The 22,925-nt window shown below is 35.3% G+C and overlaps 1 protein-coding gene across 3 annotated transcripts in view; it reads right to left on the bottom strand.

The window, feature by feature from the left end:
* The window catches only part of PCNX4 (pecanex 4), a 42,755-nt gene that overhangs the window by 11,705 nt on the left and 8,125 nt on the right, over positions 1-22,925 (bottom strand). For 2 of the 3 annotated variants that reach the window (XM_059914328.1, XM_059914325.1), the window contains 9 exons: positions 20,261-21,005; positions 14,484-14,663; positions 13,886-14,400; positions 13,537-13,637; positions 13,289-13,411; positions 8,486-8,846; positions 5,782-5,885; positions 1,689-2,725; positions 1,137-1,323 (listed from right to left, as the gene is read on the bottom strand). In XM_059914328.1, coding sequence (XP_059770311.1) covers positions 1,137-1,323; positions 1,689-2,725; positions 5,782-5,885; positions 8,486-8,846; positions 13,289-13,411; positions 13,537-13,637; positions 13,886-14,400; positions 14,484-14,663; positions 20,261-20,949 — 3,297 coding nt within the window. In that variant the 5' untranslated portion in view covers positions 20,950-21,005. The other variant, XM_059914329.1, reaches the window with a different exon arrangement.

Below are 22,925 nucleotides of genomic sequence, written 5' to 3'. Positions count from 1 at the left end.
GAATCTCTGAGCCAGAGCACTGGAACTGGGGGGTAAGACAATGGCGCACTTCTGAGTAACACCTATGCTTCAGGACATGTGTTTGGTAGAGGGGGAGCAGTAAACTCAGGTCTTCTTGGCTTGCCTCTCCCACTGTGGAACCTCCACAGACAAGGGGGATCAGGCCCTGCTATTGTCAGTGGCACCAGGCCCAGGTAAAGCCTCCATCCAACAAGTTAGGGGTGGCCAGAAGGGAGTTCCAACCTCTTGATTACACATGCCCAGAACCAAGCCTCACAATAGGCAGGTGGGAGTAAGATGAGAAATGCTGAAGTCCTTCCTCTTCTGGGAAAACAGTCCTCCAACTGGGAGCTGAGGGGAGAGGGAGCCCTGTGTTCTTGGCCATACCAGTCTGAGTGGAGTTTCTGTCTTGCTGAGCTGGGAGGGAATGGGTCTTGGTTCAAATAATGTAGTCTCTAACTGTTCTTAGGTTTTAGAAGATTTTCTTTAATAAATGTTTATTTGCTGTATGCCCTTAGGACCATTTCTAAGACTTTAAATGGTTGTTTTTTAAAAATAACTTTCATCATTTTCATTGGGAAGCACATGTGCAGTAACACCACATGTGGAACCCACAATAAGCTCATAACACTGAATCTTTCATATTGTGCACACTCAATGACATTTTAAATGCAAGAGAACAAGTACTAAATCTTAAAAAAGGCATTCCTTATTTAGAGTCTCTCTGAATTTTCACAAGTCAGACTTGCTTACAAATTACAAATTAATTTTTCTTCTAGGATTCAAATCCAAAGTAATAATTCATACACTTGAATTTGCCATATAAATACAACCCATTTAGTCAAATATGCTATAGCAAATTACATTTACTTGACTATCTTATAGCTCAGTTACTGCATAATAGCTACACAACATTCTTTATTGGCTCCTATTAGCTTTGCAAAAGTAAATAATCAGTCATTCTAGGACTGGATTATGTTGGCCATAAAGTCATGATTACAAATACCTTAATACTATAATTAATATATTTATACCTAGAATGTTATCTCTATCACTTAGGTTAAATGCTTTATAACTGATTTCTATTCTTTAAGGTTAATATACGAAAATGTTTAAGAACACATTTTTAACCTTACCATATTAGGATCATACCCCAGAGAAAACAAGTATGGTTTTTCCTGTAAAATTGCTTCCTTCCACTTTTCATCAGATACCAAACCAATGTACCAGTCACTTTCATACTCTTCAAGGCAGTTAGTCAGCTCTTTAAAGTCTTCTATTGGACCTAAACTCACTTTATCAATCATTAGTTTCAGAGTATACCTAAAAAATGGAGAAACAAAGAATTTTAGAATTTTTAAAATCAACTTTATAGATGAAATAGATTTTTAAAGACACTGAACTGAAATCATACATATTTCAGAAAAAAAGATCTGGGAGAAATGATAAGAGTTAAAGCAAAACAATCCAGTAAGCCATACAAAAAATAGGTTCTCCACATAAACAAAAAGAAAGTACAAATTTAAGTGTGCTCCCGATATAATCAGAGTACATACCAAGCATTTTTCATTTTTTGGAAAGTGAATACTTTTTAAAATTAGAAATGAAAGAGCATCTCCTTCTAGGTTATAAAAAAATCAACATTTTTTGGCCAATGTTACAACTTGTATGTAATCAAAATGCATTACCTGAAAGCTTTTAGGGCTAGTTGGAACAGTTCTGGCTTTTCTGTGAGCCAATCCAAGGCAAGAGACCAAGGGAAAACACCACTGTAGACTCTCAATATATGACCAGGACTAGGAATCATATTGTCTACTCCAAACAAACTAAAATAACAAGTCATTACTGCATGAACATAAAAGTCTTTTAAAACTCTGTCCTTTGCAATTTCTTCCACTACGTCTGAGGCATTTTCTTCTGAATGAAAACATTCCAACTGCCTTAAAACAAAGTGGTACCAGTCTTCTGGAAATAATGAGCTCATCTCCTTCACTTTGGAATTAAGCAAACAATTAGATATCCACTCTTCAGGTAAGCTTAACAAGTGAGAATGAGAACAACTGAACTCCATGAGAGGGATGTATGCCATGGCTTCTTGTTTTCCTTTGTCAGTAGCAGGGTATCCCAGTGCAACTGCTTGGTAAAGACTATTTTCAGTAACTGTGCCTGCAGAATGTTTACCAACCCTCTGTGATTCCACTGATCCTGGAATAGGCAAATTTATACCTGGCAAAACTTTCAACTGATCTCTTTCTTCTTTTCCTTTTTTGATAGTTGGCTCTTCACCAAAAACATCATCAGACCAGTCATCCAAATTTTCTGAATTTAAACTATCTGTGTCTTCTGGGGATTCAGTTTGTGGTGAAGTATTCAAAGCAGGCAGGATTATTAGAGATGCTTTCCCTTTATTTTCAGTTTTGTGAACATTTTCCTGCACGTTGGACCTTCTGGAACAGTACTGAAGAAGTATCCACACAAGTACTTTAACAAGGTCACCTTTAAATTCTTTTAAGTTGTCATGGGAATCAATTATGCCAGATAGGACATTCCTGGCATCAGAATAGAGTTTCACAGGCAAAACAGTACAGGGTGTCAAGACATTTCCAAAGTGTTCATTAATGGAACACACTCTTGCATATTCTTCTTGTTCAAAGGCACCTTCAAAAACTTCGTCAACTCTTCGAGCTTCAGCAGTATGACAGGAGGTCTCTTGCAATTCTAACCCCTAAAGAGGAAATAAGAAAATACTTGAGTTTATGATCACTCATTACACAGAGAAAAGTAACTAGTTTTGTAAATGCTCATGGATTGGATTCTCAAAATAAAAATATGTAAGATGCAAAAAAAGTCTTTAACCCAAGAGCTACACCTTAATTCAAACTTAATGACACTTAATACATTTGATGTTGGATACAGATATGAAAAATAATGCTATATTTTTAAAGAAATTTTAGAAATTCCACTGGAAATTGGCAAAACAATTTTAATGAGTATGACCATAATTTTAAGACTGTACGTCAAGGTTGAATCACACTTGTTAAAAACTTTTAAAAATTATACAAATTTGGGGGGGAGCAAAATTGGAACTACACAATATGCACATTAGCTTTGTATCCTTTCCATCCTACTTTATATGAGAGCAGTATTCTACTATATGGATATGCCATAATTTATCTAACCATTCCTTTGTTCCAGTTAAAAAAATTATAATAATGTAAAAATAATACAGATTTATATATTTGATTATTGTCTATCTCTTCCAATTACAATATAAACTCCACAGGGCAGCTCTCTTTTGGTTACTACTGTATCCTCAGTGCCTAAACTAGTACCTGGCACACAGTGAGGGAAGCAACAAATATATGCTGAAAGAATGAATATTATGAATACATCCTTATATAAATTTTAAACCCATTTTAATTACTTCGCTAGAAGGAATCACTTGAAGAGGATACATCAGGTCACTGTTTACTATTATTATTATTATAATTATTGCTTATTTATTTATACATCTTTACAAAACTACCAGTGATTTTAATAAAAGGCAATGCTGTTAGGTTGTATTATGATCCAGGGAAAGAACACGGAATGTGACATCAGAATCTGCTTTTACATCATGGCTCTGCCAGATGCTAGTACACAATCTTGAGTAGGTCACTTACCCCTGAGATTCCTTTTGCTTCTCTTTCAAAGAAAAATAACCCTGGCACATAGGGTTGTGAAGAGTAAAGCAAGTAATGAAAGTGCCTTGTCAAATTTAAAGTGTTATATAAATGTTAGTAGATGGTATAGCTAAGCAAGCTTGTGTCCGGAAAAATGAAAAAGAAAGAAAAAAAGACTGCCACCAAAAAGTACTTTTATATCATATATTTCATGGAGCACGAAAGATCAATAAAAGGACCCACATTATTAGGTATTATAAAACTGTACCATTAAAAAAATAGAACTAAATTAAGCAATGAAAATGTCCTCCATATTCTGCATGATTTTTTGCCTTCTCCTACTTGTACATGTTAGACTAGAGCAGTAGTTCTCAAACTTTAGGTGAGTCAGAATCACTGGAAGGCTTGTTAAAACACAGACTGCTGGGCACTCCCCCAGAGTTTCTGATTCAGTAGGTCTGGGGTGAGGCCTAAGAATTTCCATTTCTAAAAAGTTCCCAGGACATGTTAAAATTACTGATCTGGAGAACTGCATTTTGAGAACCACTGGACTAAAGGAACAGTTTTTTAGTCACCAGCAATTTTATCCAATCTGCACTAAGACGAAAAAATTCATTCATTCACTACTCATTCAACAAATATTTATTAAGGGCCTACTATGTGCCAGGCACTGTTCCAGGGGCTCAGGATATATTCTCCAAATAAAAACAGAGATCCTTGCTCTTGTAACATTTATATTAGAGAGTGGAGGAACACAGGTAATCAACAATAAAATTAATAAGTAAATTACATAGTTTGCTAGAAGGTATAAGTGTTATGAAAATAGAGAACAAGTAAAGCAAGCAAGGAGGACTGGAAGTGCAGGCAGGAATGGGAGTGGGTATTCAGTTTTAAATAGGATGCCCACAGTAGACCTCATTGGGGAGGTGACATCTGAGCAAAGCCTTAAAGGTGGTGATGGAGTTAGCTGTGTGGCTGTCTGAAGGAAGAGTGTTCCAGGCAGAGGGAACAGCCAGTATGCTGGAGTAGGGTGAGACGGTTAAAGTAGCAGATGAGACCAAATAGGGAGCCTGACCATTTAGGGCCTTGGCTTTTACTCTGAATGAAAGAAGATATCCACTGTAGGATTTTGAGTAGGTAAGTGACATGATCTGACTTAGATTTTAAAGATCATTCTGGTTGATAATAGGCTGTAGGGGGCCAGAAGGGAGAGACCAATTAGGAAGCGATTGCAGCTATCCAGCAAAGAAATGAAGGTGGCTGAAAGTAGGGTGGTGAGAAGTGGTGGGATACAGGATATGACTTAAAGGCAGAGCCAACAGGATTTCTTGTTGGATTGGATGTGGGGTATAGAAGTAAACAAGGAATCAAATATCACTGGACTAAAGCCCAAATGTTTTTGACCTGAGCAACTAGAAGGATGGAGTTGTCAGCAAGGACTGGGGCAGTGTGATATTAACAGGTCAAGGAAAAGAGAAGGAACCATCAAAGGAGACTGTCAAGGATTAATCCGTGAAACAAGTGAAGAGATGAACTCTGTCAAATTCTGCTGACAGGTCAAGAACGGGTCTGAGAATCAATCCTTGGATTTAGCAATGCCACAGCCATTGGAGACCTTGACAACAGCGGTTTTTGCTAGAGTAATAGGTAATAGGGTCAAAAACCTACAGTAAGTTGAAGAGAAAAATGGAAGAAATGAAATTGGAGACATGATTATAAGTGATTCTAATAAGGCATTTTGCTCTGAAAGGAGAAAAACAGGGTATTAGCAGGTAAGGGCAGTGGGGTCAAAAGAAGGTTTTTATATTAAGTTGAGAATGCTTATATGATATAGGAGTGAAGAAAATATTACTGAGTCACCTTTTTGAGATGCTCAACTAGATAGGGATAAAAAGAATAAGACTGGATGAAAAAGGGGCAAGTGTATTTTGTTACTATGCTCTATCATACAGTCAACACTAGTCTGTCTATCAATATGTGCATATTGAAATATACTTTAACAATCCTAAGTGTTTTCACAAGTAAAAAAATACTCTTCCAAAGTGAGCTATTAATTCTTTGATGTGTGCATAACAAAATTTTTACACATGTACTAGAGAGGTTTCAAATGCACATTGACCTTAATGTTAATACAGCAATAAGTATAGCCACATTCTAGAATCATTATCCATATTAAACGATCCTGAAAACGGCCCAAGTAATGAGACCCAGGTAAGAGGAGACCTAAAACAAATTAGAAAAAAAAAGTAAGTAATTGTTCAAGCTTGTTTTATTTTGCCACGTGAATCTTTAAAATTAATAACACACTTGGAACTAATTAATAATTCTTTCTAACCTCTTTTTACGTCAAGAATACAAACAACTATCCATTGCGTATCAGGAGGCATTAAATTAAGCTCTCTACAGGAACAGTTGGAAGAGAAAATCTACAGGTGATAATTTATAAGAATTAAGAATATATTTTCCAGAAAAACAACAAATTAGAACCTGTTATGTAAAACCCTAAATACATGTTAAATATATTAGGAAAATATATTAAATATATAAAAGCCAACTTCACATTAATGATTTAAAACATTTTGGACATTTTTATATACATGCCTATAAAAGTGTTTTGTGGTGTTAAAAATTTACATAAAGTGCTATCTACCACACTGTACAAATACTCTTTTTTTTTTTTTTACAAATACTCTTAAAACTTAGTTTTTCTCTCAACATTGTCTCTGAGACATTATATATTGACTACAAAGCTCCTTCACTGTAACTATACTGAGAATTCATTGTATGAATATAGCTGAATTTAAATATTCATTTCCCTGATAACAAACATTTCAGATGCTTTCCAATTTTTCACTATTATAAATAATGCTGTATAAATTATCTTTGTACAAGTCTGCTTGTACAATGTATTACGTAGAGTTAACATAGCAGAAATAACTGCTGTCTGTTAAAAGGCCTGCTTACAAAGTTGGCCCTTGGATGGAAACTGGGAACTTGTATTTCCAAAGAGCTCTCACCACCCTAACTGATAAACAGTCTCGCGTTGTGCCTAAACTGTCTGTGCAAAGAATACAGTTTATACTGAGCACTTGCTTTCCTTCTGGGAGTCTGGAATTTTGGTATTTGGTAGGCAGCGGGTGCCTCCATGACCAGCCCTCAATATAAGCCTTAGGCATTGAGTCTCAAATAAGCTTCCCCAGTAGTCAACATATCACACATACTGTCACAACAAGGTGCTGGGGAATGTAGCACATTCTGTGTAACTCCACTGGGAGAGCACGCCTGGAAGCTTTCACCCAGTCTCTCACCCCATGTGACTTTTCCTTTGCTGTATTTGTTCTGCATCCTTTTGCTATACTAAATCTTAGCTATGAGCACAACTATATGCTGTCCTATGTGTCCTCCTAGAAAATCATCAAATTTGGGAATGGTCTTGGGGACCCTCAAGACACACGTGCAAGAGTTTCTCTAGAATTGTAATCACTGGATCATGGAATCTAAAACTGGAATCCCTAGGCCATGGGATATGTACATCTTTACTACAGACTATTAAGTTTACTCTTCAAGGTAGCTGTATGAATTTACACATTCCCTTTCAACAGGGTTTGAGAGTTCCTGTTCCCCACTCCCTAGCCAATATTTGTTAATGTCAGACTTTTTTAACATTTTTGTCAATCAGGTGTGTGTGAAATGTTACCTCACTGTTTTCTGTTTTTCCCCCAGGAAATACTTTACAACACACTTACTGGCTGAATATAATTGATTTGATAATAACGTATAATTTCTACCTTATTACTAAGGTATTTATTATTTCAGATGTGAGTTTAACCTTACAGGCATTTTAAAAAGTGGCATTGCACTATATAATAAAAATTAATTGGAACTGTATGAAAGTATTAAAAGTGTAGAATATTTCCTGTAAGAAAGGAAAATGATTATTCACAAAAAATTTGTATTACAAAAATAAAATTTTTCCTAAATTATCTCACTTAATAGATAATTAGAAAAGTTCAACCCAAATAAACATTTCATTAAAATTCTAATTTTAAATTGCTACTCTCTGCCAGGGGAGTCAGTCTGCTAGGAAGTCACTGGACATACCTAAAACAAGTTCAGGGGCTAAAGCATACAGTAGGAGACAACACACTATTGTCATCGGCTTGTACTTTATCTAAAACCAACCTTGAGAAGTACAATATAGCTGAATTTACAGTTAGTGTATGATGAAATTATAAAATTATCACAAAATTATAATTATAATATTAGTTCATTCTCATCAAAATTCTTGCTAATATTCGTATAGCACTTCATTTTGGGAGGTTACCGATCACTGACCAAAGCTTTTATGGTACCTTACCCTCTAACCTTGTCAGACAAGTTGCTAGACATTAACTAATAAGATACAAGCAAACTCCTTTAAGCTCTTCAATCTTATATTTATATAATGCTAGTTTTCACTCTTTATGGGCCTAAGCTGTTACATCTACTTGACATGAACTCATTAAAATTCATGAAAATTTTGGGATAAGGTGTTTTCATGTTTCATGGAGGGACTATAACTTGATTTTAGTCAAGAAAATGTTTTTTAAAAATTGTCAAATCACCTAAATGAAATTTTCACTTGGTATTTTTATTTTATAACTTTATTTCCCTCAAAATAAGGAGTAGGAGATATACTTCTTCATATTTAGTCTTTCTGCCTGCACATCAAAGTATTAGAATCTGTATAACAGTTGGATCAAAAGACTGTTTTTCTGTGTGTTCATTTTTTTGTACTTTAAATACATTTGTGAGGATTTCTTAAGCACAACCCATTTACTTACCTAAACTTCCAGCTGCCATTGCAGACTGCAGGGCAGTGTTCAAACTCGGGACCATCTGGTAGTAGTACACTGTATCTGCACACACACAGGCTGTGGTGCCCACAACTCCTGGCCAACTCTGAATAGGTCGAGGAAACCCCACCAAGAACAAAGGAAGGGTGAAGAGGGGGAGTAAGGGAGAAGAGAGTAGTGTAGAAAAAACTATGAAGACCAACATGAATGGAGAGAAGACAATGTTGAGTACACATAAAGTGGTGGCTGATTTTCTACGTTTTTTCTCTGTCCATGATGCCAAGAGTACGGTCACAGCAAACTGCAATTTAGAGATGAACTGAATCAGACGATCACGCATGATACCAACCTGCAGAGACATAAAAATGAATTTTTTATTCTTAAATACCTTTCATAAATTTTCAAGACCATATAAGAAAAACAGTATAATTTTATTACTGCTCCAATATTTTTAAGGAAATAGCCCTTATGTGAGATCCTTTGTTATAATTTTCTCCAATCTCACAATTAATAAATGAGACTACATTTTTTTTTTTAATTTTTTTTTTATTTATTTATGGCTGTGTTGGGTCTTCGTTTCTGTGCGAGGGCTTCCTCTAGTTGTGGCAAGTGGGGGCCACTCTTCATCACGGTGCGCGGGCCTCTTATTATCGCGGCCTCTCTTGTTGTGGAGCACAGGCTCCAGACGCGCAGGCTCAGTAATGAGACTACATTTTTAAGTTTCAGCTCTCTTAAAAAAAAAAGTAGTACTAAAGAGAACAGAGTGCTGTCTATCTTAAGGTTGATTAAGCTTTGCATTACATGCTTGTTAAGTCATGAACTAGCAGTAGTAAACAGTTAAGCAACTATCCTTAATTTATCCTTATTTTAGAGAATATTTTACAGATTAAGAAACAGACATCATGCCATAAGACAAACCTCAATAGACTGAAATCATACTAAGTGCATTCATACAAATCATGAAAAGTATGTTCTTCAGTCAAAACTGAAGTAAATCAACAATAGAAAGAAATCTGGAAATTAAAAGACAAATTCCTAAATAACCAACAGGTCAAAGAAGAAATCACACGATAAACAAGAAAACATTTTCAGATGAATGAAACACACACCAAAACTTGTGATACAGCAAACCCAGTCCTCAGAGGGAAATTTATAGTTACAAATGCCTATATTGAAAAAGCAGAAAGATCTTAAACCAATAACCTAATCTTCCACCTTAGGAAACTAGAAAACAAAGAGCAATTAAATCTCAAGTAAGCAGAGGTAAGGAAATAATAAAGATTGGAGTGGAAATTAATAAAACAGAGAATAGAAAAATAATAGAGAAAAATCAATAAAACCAAAAGCTGTTTTTTGAGATCAGCAAAACTGACAAACCTTTAGCTAGACTGACCAAGAGAAATACATAGAAGACTCAAATTACTAAAATCAGGAAGGAAAGAGATAACATTGCCAGCAACCTTACAGAACAAAATAAAAAGAATAAGAGAATATTATGAACAACGGTATGCCAATAAATTAGATCACTTAGATGAAACTGACAACTTCCTAGAAAAAGACATAAATTACTGAAACCAACTCAAGAAGAAATAGAAAATCTGAATATACCTATAACAAGTAGAGAAATTGAATTAACAATTTAAAAGCTACCCAAAGAGAAAAGCTGAGGCCCAGATGGCTTCTATACTACAAAATATTACATAGTACAGAATATTTTAAGATACATACTGAATACTACAAACATTCAAGATTATTGATATGAAATTCCCAACTTATTCTATGAGGTCACTGCTATTCTGATACCTAAACCAAAGATAAGAAAGTCACAAATATATACATCAGACAAAAATTCTCAACAAAACACTAGCCAACTGAATCCTGCAACATAAAGACAAGACTATACACCAAGACTGAGTGAGATTTATTACATGAATGCAAGATTGGTTTAACAACTGAAAATCAATATATTACACCATGTTAGTAGATTAAAGGACCAAAACCACATGACTATTTCAACAGACACAGAAGAGGCAAAATCCAACACCTTCCATGATAAAAAAATTTAACTAGGAATAGAAGGGAACTAAAAGCAGGAATGGTAAAAGACAGACATCAACTTAATGGAGAAAGACTGAATGCTTTCCTCATAAGATATCCACTCTTACCTCTTCGATTCAACATTATACTGGAGGTTCTAGCCAGGGCAATTAGGTAAGAAAAAGAAATGAAAGACATCCAGATTGGAAAGGAAGAAGTAAAACTATCTTTACTATATCTAATTTGCAGATGACATGATCTCATATACAGAATATCCTAAGAAATCCACTAAAAATCTATTAGAAACAATAAAATATTTCAGTGAGGTTTCAGGATATAAGATTAACATTAACTAATCAATTGCAGTTTATACTTGAGCAATAAACAACTCAAAAAATTAATTAAGAAAACAATCTACTTATAATATCATCAAAAAGAATAAAATACTTAGGAATAATATTTAATAAAAGTGTAAGACTTGTACACTGAAAACTATAAAACAATGTTGAAATAAAGAAGATATAAACATGAAGACATGTCAAGTAGATGAAGGGGAAGAATTAATATTTTTAAGACAGCAACGAAGCCAAATCTAGCCTCTGTATCCTGACACTGAATTGAGTCTCGGAGACAAGAGTTTTGGGTGAAGTAGAAAAGAATAGCTTTATTGCTTTGCCAGGCAAAGGGGGCCACAACGGGTTAATGTGCTCAAAACTGTGTGTCCCAAACCCGGGGGTGGGGGTGGTGGAGGTGGGGTGAGGAGTTTTATAGTCAAGGGGAGCAGGGTTGCTGGTAAGGATCAGGGTGCCTTGCTGCATTCCTTCAATCCAAAGATCATCTGGCATCAGGTGATGACAGGCAAACTGTGACCTTCTCTGGAATGAAGAGTGCTTCATCAAGTAGTTAACACCTTCCATTTGGTGGGGGTTTTAGTTCTGCAGAAGAGCTCAAAGATATTGTTATGTGTATCCCTTGAGCAGGAACCAGGACCCTGCTCCCAAGGCTGCACTATTGTTTCTTGACTGCTCCTCACTTGTCTCTCCATCCTCTCCCTTCCCCGATTAGCAACTGTTTGAACCTGCCCTTTGGAACTCAGGGAAGGGAACACAGAAAGACTTTTGTGACCAGGAGCCCCACAGGGTCCTGCTCGGCTTCAGCAATATTCCCAATTTTATCTACAGATCCAAGGCAATCCCTATCAAAGTCTCAGATGCCTTTTTGAAAAACTTGAAAAGCCAAAACCAATATTTCTATGGTAACACAAAGGTACCAGAATAGTCTAAACAATCTTGAAAAAGAACAACAAAGTCATAACATTCACACTTCCCAATTTTAAAACCTACTACAAAGCTACTGTGATCAAGACAGTGTAGTACTGGCATAAGGATAGACATATAGATGAATGGAAAAAAGAATAAGAGCCCAGAAATAAACCCTTACATTTGTTTGATTTCTGGCAGGGTGCCAAGAAAAGTCATTGAGGGAAGAATAGCTTTTTCAATAAATGATGTTGAAACCATTGTACATCCATATACAAAAGAATGGATTTGGAACCCTATCTCATAACATATACAAAAATTAACTCCGAGTAGATCATAGACCCAAATGTTAAGAGCTAAAACTATAAAACTCTTAGAAGAAAACACAGCAGATCTTTACGATCTTGAATAGGCAGTGTTTATTAGATATGACACCAAAAATACAAGCAACAAAAGAAAAAAATAGATTGAATTTCATCAAAATTATAACTTTTTTGCTTCAAGGGACATTATCAAGAAAGCTAAAGACAACCTACAGAATGGGAGAAAATTTTTGCTTGTCATATATCTGTCAAGGAACTTGTATCCAGAATATATAAAGAACTCTTAAACTTAACAATAAGAAGTCAAATAGCCCAGGTAAAAATGGGCAAAGAATTTGAATAGACACTTCCCCAAAAACATACACATAGGGCCAATAAACATATGTAAAGATGAATCATTAGTATTCAGAGAAATGCAGTATCAAAATCATGAAAAGACCCATGAAAATGCTATAATGAAAAAGTTAGACAACAACTGTTGGTGAGAATGTAGAGAAATTAGAATCCTCATACACTGCTGGTGAGAATGTAAAATGGTGCAATCACTTTGGAAAAATGTTTGGCAATACCTTGAAGTGTTAAGACATAAAGTTTGTGCACAACTGAAATTCCAGTCCTAGGTAAACATACCTGACAGAAATGAACTCACATGTCCATATAAAAACTTGTGCTTGAATGTTCACAGCAGCATTATTCATAATAGTCAAAAAGTGGCGACAACCTAAATATCTATCATTTAATGAATGAATCAACTAAATGTGATATATCCATACAATGGAATATTTTTCAGCAATAAAAAAGAATAAAATACTGATACATGCTACAACATGGATGAATCTTGAAAACATGTAAGAGAAAGAAGCCAGATGCAAAAGACAACATACTGTATAATCATATTCGTGTGAAATGTCCAGAATTGGCAAATCCTTAGAGACAGAAAGTAGATTAATGGTTGCTGGGGCTGGAGTAGGGAGTAGATGAGATGGAGAGCAGAACGGAAATGACTATTAATGTGTATGAGGTTTCTTTTTGGGATGTTGAAAATATTCTAAAATTAGATTGTGGTGATGGTTGCAAAGTTCTGAATATACACCGCAGAACTTTACACTTTAAGTGAATGATTTTATGGTATATGAAATACATCTCATTAAAGCTGTTAAAAATATATTTACCAGTAAGAGTCTGATTCCTGTATCCAGGTTTCGGTTCCACCATATGTCTGTATTGGAGATCAACAAGTGCACTGCTGATACAATGACTGTCTCCAATAAAGCATTTTCTGTATTCTGCCATACCTGCAGTACACAAATGTACCAATTTATTAGGCAGAATTTGATAATCTAAGTAAACTGTTAGAGTAAACAAAATCATAATTAAATTTGGGAATAGGAAAATACTATTAAGTGCATATTAGCATTACCATTCTAAAAGCTCTTGTGAATCCAATGGAGACAGACACAGAGTGGAGTCCCTGTAAGGAACTGTCCAATGAAAGAAATGCTATCATAGCAAAAGGTGACACTAAGGCAAACAAAAAAAGAGACAAATTTAATGAAGGCAAAATAACCCCTTCTACCATATTTTATTTTGGCCTATGAGTATTTTTATGAGCACATTTAAGCAATGAGTTAAAAAAACCAATAAATAAACCAAAACATAAAAGAATAAACACTTGTATGCAGTATAACATTATACAAATACAGGAATTCCATAATATTTTTATACACTTCCTAGATAAAATACAAGTTTATTAATATTTGTCTTCCTACCTAGATTTATCAAAATCCGTCTGACAACACCAATCTTCATGAGCTTTGTTTGCTTCTCTAGGAATAAAGTCACAGTCTGCGCATGCTTTGGATAGATAGGGTTCCGGAAAATTCCAAAGATATAGACACTTTGAATTTCTTTAAGTATCCATAGTATTATAAATAATATCATCAAAATATAGCCAACAATAGCCTGGGGACTGTTTTTGGAAATCTGTGAGAAACCAGCAAAGTGATGCAACAAACCAGTTTCTAAGAGAGCCAAGACTAATACAATGCTGTAGAAAAGGTATTCCTTCCAAGTAAACTGTTTTTCTGAACTGTTGGGTAAAGCCTTAGATTTGGTTCCAACTCTGTGTCCGGTCACACTGTGTTTGAAGCCAAAAACCATCTCACTTAGGTTAAGACTCAGTAAGAATCCAAGTCCAGTCATGAAAAGAACCACACCAACAGTGCTGGGAATGAAATATGATGTTACAGCTGTTCCAGTAGAAATGATGAACATTATTAACAACCTGCAGAGGGAAAAAAAGATCTGCTTGAAAAGAAAAAATGTTGAGAATAAATTACATATCATTTTAATATTTAAAATAGTTACCGTAGGTGGGTTGACATAGATGAGCCTCCAAGGCCAAACTCTAAAACCTGCTCCATTGCCCATAAGAAAAGTGCATCAGGTGGGGGTAGGGTCCCGAGTGCCCACAGAAAGGGTAAAAATATAAACAAGATGTGCAAAATCTGATTCATTTGTTCTAGAACTGGTATATTTACCATAAACCTACGATAAAAAGAAAATATTTAAATCATACAAAACAATAAATAGAAGATCTTTAAAGGAAAAACAAAACACATACACCTCCCTCTACACCCCACCTCTGCCCTGAAACAAAAGAATATTTACAGGAAGGTCCTAATCCCAAATTGCAAAAGATCAAAAACATAAATTGTGACCACTGTCCTTCCCCTATACCAGCAAGTACTCAACTGTATACAAGTGTAGTACAGGGCGAAAATATTTCTCCCTTAAATCTTTAAACAACATTGGCTGCAATTCCACCAATGATTCTATAGAGTTTAAAAATTTTAAATTTAAAATTGCAAGCAACCCTGGGAAAGCCAAAGCCTTCCTGCTGTTCATATCTTAGTAGCTAGCAAAGAGAGTAAGCTCTTCTCTTTTTCCTACTCTCTCCTGTACTGTCTTGCTCCCAGGTCCTGGAATTTGAAGTCAGTATATTTAAAATCAGAGGTCAGCAACATTAGGTTATGAACATGTCTCTGTGGGTTAGCCTGGGAATTTAACAAACATATAATATTGTTTCTATTTTGTATAAACAGTGGTATGGATTTGAGTACACAAACTTGTACAACACAGTCTCATAAATTAGTGAAGGCTTCTATCTTAAGTGGAGAAACTGGTTTTTGGTACAGCACTTACCAGTTAAACGTAACATTATCAACTTGTTTCAAATAATTTAACAAAAACTTTAAAGCACAGAGGAATAAACATTATCAATATGTTACTAAGTTTTTGGAATAAGGTTAGCCAAACACCTTGCCTGGAAACCAACAACGCTGTAGTACTTACAGAGTTCCAAACACAACTTTCAAAAGAGAAAACTAAATCTCAAAACTTATAGCATAAGAATTGTACTTGAATATCTGAGCTGCTAGGAATCAAAGTCAAGGAGAAAGGCAACTAATATTTATCCACTTAAGTGTATGTTAATAGCCGAGAAGCAAATGCATAGCAACTATGATTATAATAATGGTATAATGTGCTTCCTTACACAGATATCAGGACGATGCCAGCTAATGCACTCTGCTTCATAATGTATGTCCTTCAAATTTTTATAAGCAGAGAGAATTAACGAACACAAGGTTAACAATGTGATTCTAAATTAGAGGATAATACTTTCTGTAGTGTAGTTTTAAAATAAAATTCATTTCATTCTGAGAAGAAAACACTCCAGTAACAAAAAAGAAAATCAAACCACACACAATAAGCCATAGGAAGGTCAAGGAAAACATGTAGATTTGTACAGTTTTTGTTTTTGTTTTTTTAAAGACAACACTTCTCTTGCTAACATATTCAAGGAAAGGATAATTTGTGTAAAAATAATGTCTACTTAGGATATATGTTACCCAAGTTCTATTTTACCCCCCCAATCTCTTTTTGTTCTTAAAGTAAACAAGCAATAGTACAGAAAAGTGTTTATACACAAGGATAGCACAATATAAGAATACATAATTGAAATAATCAAACATTGTGATTACTTTCCTGTGTGTATGACTCAGGATGATCAAATAGATGATTACTGTGGTTCTTTTATAACAGAAAAATGTTTAAATCCTAAAATTTCTGATAACGTAACAGTAGTTCTCTAGAGCAAAAAAATCTAAGCCCGCAAGAAAAAACTGTTTTTCTAACAACCATAAAAATATTTCAAATTCTGTACACTCACTAAGATAAGATCCACATGCCCAGAAAAAGATGTTCCTAATATGTAGTGGCTAAGATGATATAAACATGCATCATTCATTCAAACAGTTCCTGAGAGTCTATGAACTAAGCACTGAAGGTTTCACACTTGTCTTTGATAAAAATGCATAGAAAAAGTCATTTAAAATTATTAATATACAACTGTACTAGGTAGACTAAAGAATGCAGGAAGAGAAAAGATCACTACACTGTAGGGCTTGTCTCTTCAACTTTCACATTCTCTGAAAGAATATTAAGATACAACTTGACATATCTGACAACTCTCCAAATTCGAATAGAGTACACATTTCATACAGTATTTATATGCAGTATCACACCTACTACTGCATAAAGAACATCTTGATTATTATTTTGTTAATAAGAAGATAAAATTTTTCTAAAATTGAAATGGGAGGCAATTTTTCTATATAAACTTCATATTTTCTTTAAAAATAGATTCGAGGACTGCCTCTGTCTTTTAGTTATAGTTGAAAAAATCTTTTTATAATTATTAAACTGTAAACATTACAACTGTATATTAAATCCAACTTGAACATAGTAAAAACAAAAAATTTTATGCTCTTTTATCGAGAAATGAAAAATGAGTAATGAGTCAAGGTAACCAAATTATAAATTAACTGTCTGAGATTTTTAAAAAGATTAAAAGAACCTAGGGCATCATTTAAATGCAAAGATGTTTTATAGCAGGTAATTTCCTATATCAGAAACGGCACAGTGAGATAGTAACTCAATAATTTATATTCTGAAAATAAGAATCTTATAAATAAATCTTTCAAAAGGGATCAAATGTATACATATACATTTAAATTCAATTTTATTGCTAATTTTTCAAAATCAAGTTTTTAATTGTAATATATTTTATAGTTAGTAAATGGTAGTGGTACTAAGAAATCAATTACAATAGAATTTCCATAAATTAATTCTCCTCTTACAATATTTGATTAGGTGAAGAACTACAAGGGTAGTCTAGTGTTCTTTGGTCCATAAATGTAGCACAATTAGAAGAGGTTAAGAGTTAAGGAATTGCAGATATCTAAGAATCAGTCAGTTTCAGTACACAAACTGGCTATATATTTTTAAATGCCTTGTCTTCTTTTGGGCTACCGTAACAAAGTACCATAGACTAGGTGGCTCAAACAATAGAAATTTATTTCTCACAATCTGAGATCAGAGTGCCATTACGATTGGGTTCTGATGAGAACTCTCTTCCTGGCTTGCAGAGAGCCAACTTCTCACTGTATCCTTACATAGTGGAGAAAGGGAGAGAGATGGAACTCTCTGGTGTCTCTTCTAAGGGCACCAATTCCATCAGGAACTAGGGCCACCCTGATGACCTAATTACCTCCCAAAGACCCTCTCAAAATATCACTACATTGGGGGTTAGGGCTTCAACAGAAGAATTTTGAAGAGACACACACATTCAGTCCGTAACATTCCACCCTGATCTCCCAAATTCATGTTCTTCTTACATGCAAAATACATTCATTCCTTCCCAATAGCCACAAAATTCTCAACTCATTCCAGCATCAACTCTAAAGTCCATCCTCAGGCAAAATCCTCTCCAGCTGTGAACCTGTGAAACCAGAAATGTTATATGCTTCCAAAACACAGTAGTGGGACGGGTAAAGGATGGACATTCCCATTCCAAAAGGGAGAAACAGGAAAGAAGGGGTGATAGGTCCCCAAAAAAGTCCAACATCTGGCAAGGCAAATTCCATTAGATTTTAAGGTTGTAGAATAATCCTCTTTGGTTTCATACTCTGCCCTCCAGGCCCCCAGGGCAGCAACGTCACCCAAAAAGTTCTAGGTGAGGGTCCCACCCCAAGAGCTCTGCAGGGTAGTACCAGCCCCAAGGCTTCCAAAAGAGGCTTTCTAGCTTGTTGAAACCTGATAATCTCTGAATCACTTTTGGGATCATTTGGTGCTTAAGAAAAGCGCCATGTTCACCATCAAATAGCTCTAATATCCCTGTCCTGTCAAATTTAATAACTTTAATAGCCTTCATCCATTACATCTTTAGTTCAAACTGGAAGTGTTTCTGCTCTTATAATCCCAGAAACTCTTCACTGAGCGACAGTCCAGTCACACCCCTGGTGTTCCCTTCAGAACATGCTTTCTCATTTTTTGCAATATGGATAGACTGAAAATTTCCCAAACCTTCAAGTTCCAGTTCCATTTTGTTTAGCAATTGCTTCTTCAATTCATCTCTCTCCTTTTATATTTTACTATAAGCAGTCAGGAGAAATCAAGCTGTTCATTCAACACTTTGCTTAGAAATCTCCTCGGCTATATATCTAAATTTATCACTCTCAAGTTCTACCTTTCATAAAATATTAGAAAATGATTCAGCTAAGTTCTTTGCCACTTTATAACTAGGATCGCCCTCTCCTCCAGTTTCCAATAACATGCTCTCATTGCTGTCTTGAGACTTCACCAGAATTACCTTTAATGTCCACATTTCTAGCACACACTTCAAAACTCTTCCAGCCTCTACCCATTACCCAGTGCCAAAGCCGCTTCTACACTTTTAGGTATTTGTTATGGGAGCACCCCATCTTCTTGGTATCAAAATCTTAGCCAGCTCATAATAAAATACCATAGTCGGGTGACTTAAACAACAGAAATTTATTTCTCACAGACCTGGAGTCTGGAAGTCTGAGATTAGAGTGCCACCATGATCAGGGTATGGTGAAAACTCTCTTTCTGGCTTCAAGACAGCTGCCTTCTCATTTCATCTTCATATGTTGAAGGGAGAAATCAGGCTCTTTAGTGTGTCTTCCTATAAGGGTACTAATCCCATCATACCAGGGCCCCACCCTCATTATCCTAATTAGCTCCCAAAGACCCCATCTCCAAATATCACCACATTGGGGGTTAGGGATTTAATATATGAATGGGGGTGGTAGAAACACTCAGTCCATAAAGTGGTGCCTGTACATTTCTACCTGTGATAGAGAAAGCTGCAATCTACAGGAACAGAGAAAGAAATGTCAGATTTAGAAAAGGCAAGCAAAAGAAGTCATCAAATAATTTTGTTTAAAATTGTTATTTTCAGGGCTTCCCTGGTGGCGCAGTGGTTGAGAATCTGCCTGCCAATGCAGGGGACATGGGTTCGAGCCCTGGTCTGGGAAGATCCCACATGCCGCGGAGCAACTAGGCCCGTGAGCCACAACTACTGAGCCTGCGCGTCTGGAGCTTGTGCTCCGCAACAAGAGAGGCCGTGACAGTGAGAGGCCCACGCACCGCGATGAAGAGTGGCCCCCGCTTGCCACAACTAGCGAAAGCCCTCGCACAGAAACGAAGACCCAACACACCCAAAAATAAATAAATATAAATAAATAAATAAATAATTTTTGAAAAAAGGAATTCCTAAAACAAAATTGTTATTTTCTATTTTTCTTCCATAGCAAATTGATTTAAAAAAAATCAATATTCCATATAATTACTATAACAAAATTAAATAAGTTATTCTATTCATCTTAAATCCACTCAATCTGTGCATTAACATTTATGTGTATAAATTTTAAATTCTCTATTTTCCCTTCACAGGAAAGTTCCATCTCATTTCACAGGTTTCACCCAGGCTATCTTACAGATTCATAGCTCCTTATTTAAAGTAAAACACAGGATTGAAATTTTGCTTATTTATCTTATCTTATAAAGGGTTTTCTTTTTACTCTTCAACAAGATTTAATTACTGCTTTAGTATGAATGTTTAACAAAGATTAGTCCTATGAGATTATTCATCAAAACAACCTATCACCCAATGGTTTGGTGACTTTTAATTCATAGATTCTTTTCTTTTAATACTAAGAAGAGTGCTCTTACTATGTATGCTTAAAAATAAAGTTATAAAGTATTTGATAGCTTATTACCTGTGTGCAAGATCTATAGAAACAAAGAAAAAAATATAAAGAGGTCTCATAAGAGGAGTGATTTCATAAGTATCTTGGGTTTGGAAAGTTGCAGTCTCTGTAGCTGTGTTTACAATTAATGAATATTCTCCTATACACAATGTCATCCATCCAAAGATAAATAGTAAAACAGTGCCTCCTGCACTGCCATACAGCAGGGTTATTCTATTCGGGAGCAAATACCATGTTCCAAGACCACACACTAAGCCAGCAAGAACAGAATGAAAAACGATATTGGCTGTATGTTTTTTGCCAGGAATTAGAAATTTGATGGTCTCAGCACCAGCACAACTTGTAAATTCATGCTCATCTTCCTCTGCTAAGATATCTGTGGTCAGCATTCTTTCCACTGTCACCGATCTGCTTCTGGCATATAAACTTGTGAATTGGATGACAAATGCAGTGAAAAGCATTAGTCCACCTGAAAGTGCTGCTGTATAGTAGTCTTCCAGGATGCCTAACTGGTACAAAAGTGTTCCTATTCCACCCAAAACCCATGGCATCAAAAAAAGGATAATCTGATTAACATATATGTAAGGAGGGGCACAATAGCCTAACTTGAGTCGAGGGCCTCCAAGAACAGTCTGTGGAAAACGCTTCAGAAAGAAGTCCTGTTTGTAATCATTCAGCAGAGGCACATCTGGACTCATCCTTCTCACTCAGGATTATTCTGAAAGTCACATCCTTTTCTGTAACACAGCGGTCTCTAAGAAAAAGAAAAAAAATCACTATTTGAAAATATCATACTTAAAACATGAGGGAGAAAAATCCCATATTTCCATTAGTTAGTTCCTTAGTGCAGGATTTGTAACTTCACTTCTTTAGCTCCTTCCCATTGCCTGACACATACTTGGCACAAAACAAATAGTTGCTAAGTACTTTTTTTTTATTTGGAAAAAAGTCATATTCACTATTAATTTATCTGGAACTTAGATAAACTTGGAATTTCTTAAGTAGCCCACATTTTCAGATTTTGAGGTCAAAGGAAAGTTCAAAAAGCCAATACTCTCAACTCAAATCTGCTAGTGGTTTAACCAATCATTCCCCTGAGTGCTTCTGTTGTTTGTTTCTTAACTTTTCTATTACAAGGGTGAGCAAAATTTTTCTATAAAGGGTCAAATAGTAAATATTTTTCTCTTACAATGACTCAACCCAGCTGTTGCTGCAGAAAAGCAGCCATAGATAAGTGGATATTAGTGGCTGTCTTCTAATATAACTTTACAGTATTTACACAAACAGGCTATGGGCCAGATTAGCCTGTGGGCCATAGTCTGCCAACCCCTGCTCTATAAAATAAGGATATTCTCTATAATTCCTTTGAATTGAAATGGAAATAGAAGTGGAAAATAGAAATACTAAGTGTTAGTCACATCACTTAACAATTATAGTAAACTTAGGCTTTTCTGATATTTTAAAAAGTCAAACCCTGCTAAAATAGTAGCATTTCAATAAAAAGCCACTGGCAGCTCAACATGCAGTAGGAAGGACAATGAACTGGAAACCAAAAGACTCCAAGAGTCAGATTACATGCCTATTATTAAGCATATTATTACTATGTTACCACATGCAAACCATTTCATGACTCAATTTTTAGTCTCTCTTTCTCTTGTCAGTTTCCAAAAAATCTACCAGAACTAGCAAAACATGAAGTAATAATAGGACCCATATATGCTTTAGTCTAGATTATTTTCATTTAAGGGCCATAAAAAACTAAGGATCAAATAAGATGGATTCTGTTCTCTTCAACTTTCCCTTTTCCTGTTTCTGAAAAACAGTTGCCTGTTAACAAGATCAGCTAGTGAAGCATTACCTCAGGGGTCATATACTAAGTCAGAAATGAAAAATTAAGTTTAAAGCCATCTTTATAAAGACAGACATATAGACCAATAGAATAGAATAAAGAGTCCAGAAATAAACCCACATATACAGTCAAATATTTGACAAGGGTGCCAAGACCATTCAATGAGGAAAGAACAGTCTGCAAAAAATGGTGCTGGGAAAACTGGGTGCCCACATGCAAAAGGATGAAGTTAGCTCCTTACCTAACACCATATACAAAAGGTAACTCAAAATGGATCAAGAGCTTTAAAGTATAAGACCTAAAACAACAACACTCTTAAAAGAAAACATAGGACAAAGCTTCTGACATTGGATTTGGCAATGACTTCTTGGGTATGACACCAAAGGTACAGGTAACAAAAGAAAAAAATAGACAAAATGGACTTCACAAAAATTAAATCACGTGCATCAAAAGACACTATCAACAGAGTGAAAAGACAATTAACAGAATGGGAGAAAAAAATAAGTTATGAATATCCAGGATATATAAAGACCTCCTAAAACTCAACAACAGAAACACAAACAATCTAATTCAAAAACTGGCAAAGAACTTGAATAGACATTTCTCTAAAGAAGATATACAAATGGCAATAAGTACATGAAAAGATGCTCAACATCACTAATCATTAGGGAAATGCAAATCAAAGTATAATGAGATATCACTTCATGTTCATTAGGATAGCTACTATCAAAAAAAAAAAAAACCCCAGAAAATAAGTGTTGCCAAGGATGTGGAAAAATTGGAACCCTGTGCACTGTTGGTAGGAAGGTAAAACGGTACAGTTGC

The sequence above is a fragment of the Balaenoptera ricei genome, chromosome 2 (assembly GCF_028023285.1).
Source record: "Balaenoptera ricei isolate mBalRic1 chromosome 2, mBalRic1.hap2, whole genome shotgun sequence".
Taxonomy (NCBI): domain Eukaryota; kingdom Metazoa; phylum Chordata; class Mammalia; order Artiodactyla; family Balaenopteridae; genus Balaenoptera; species Balaenoptera ricei.
Note: the sequence above shows the minus strand (reverse complement) of the source record. Positions and strands in the feature narration are given on the sequence as shown.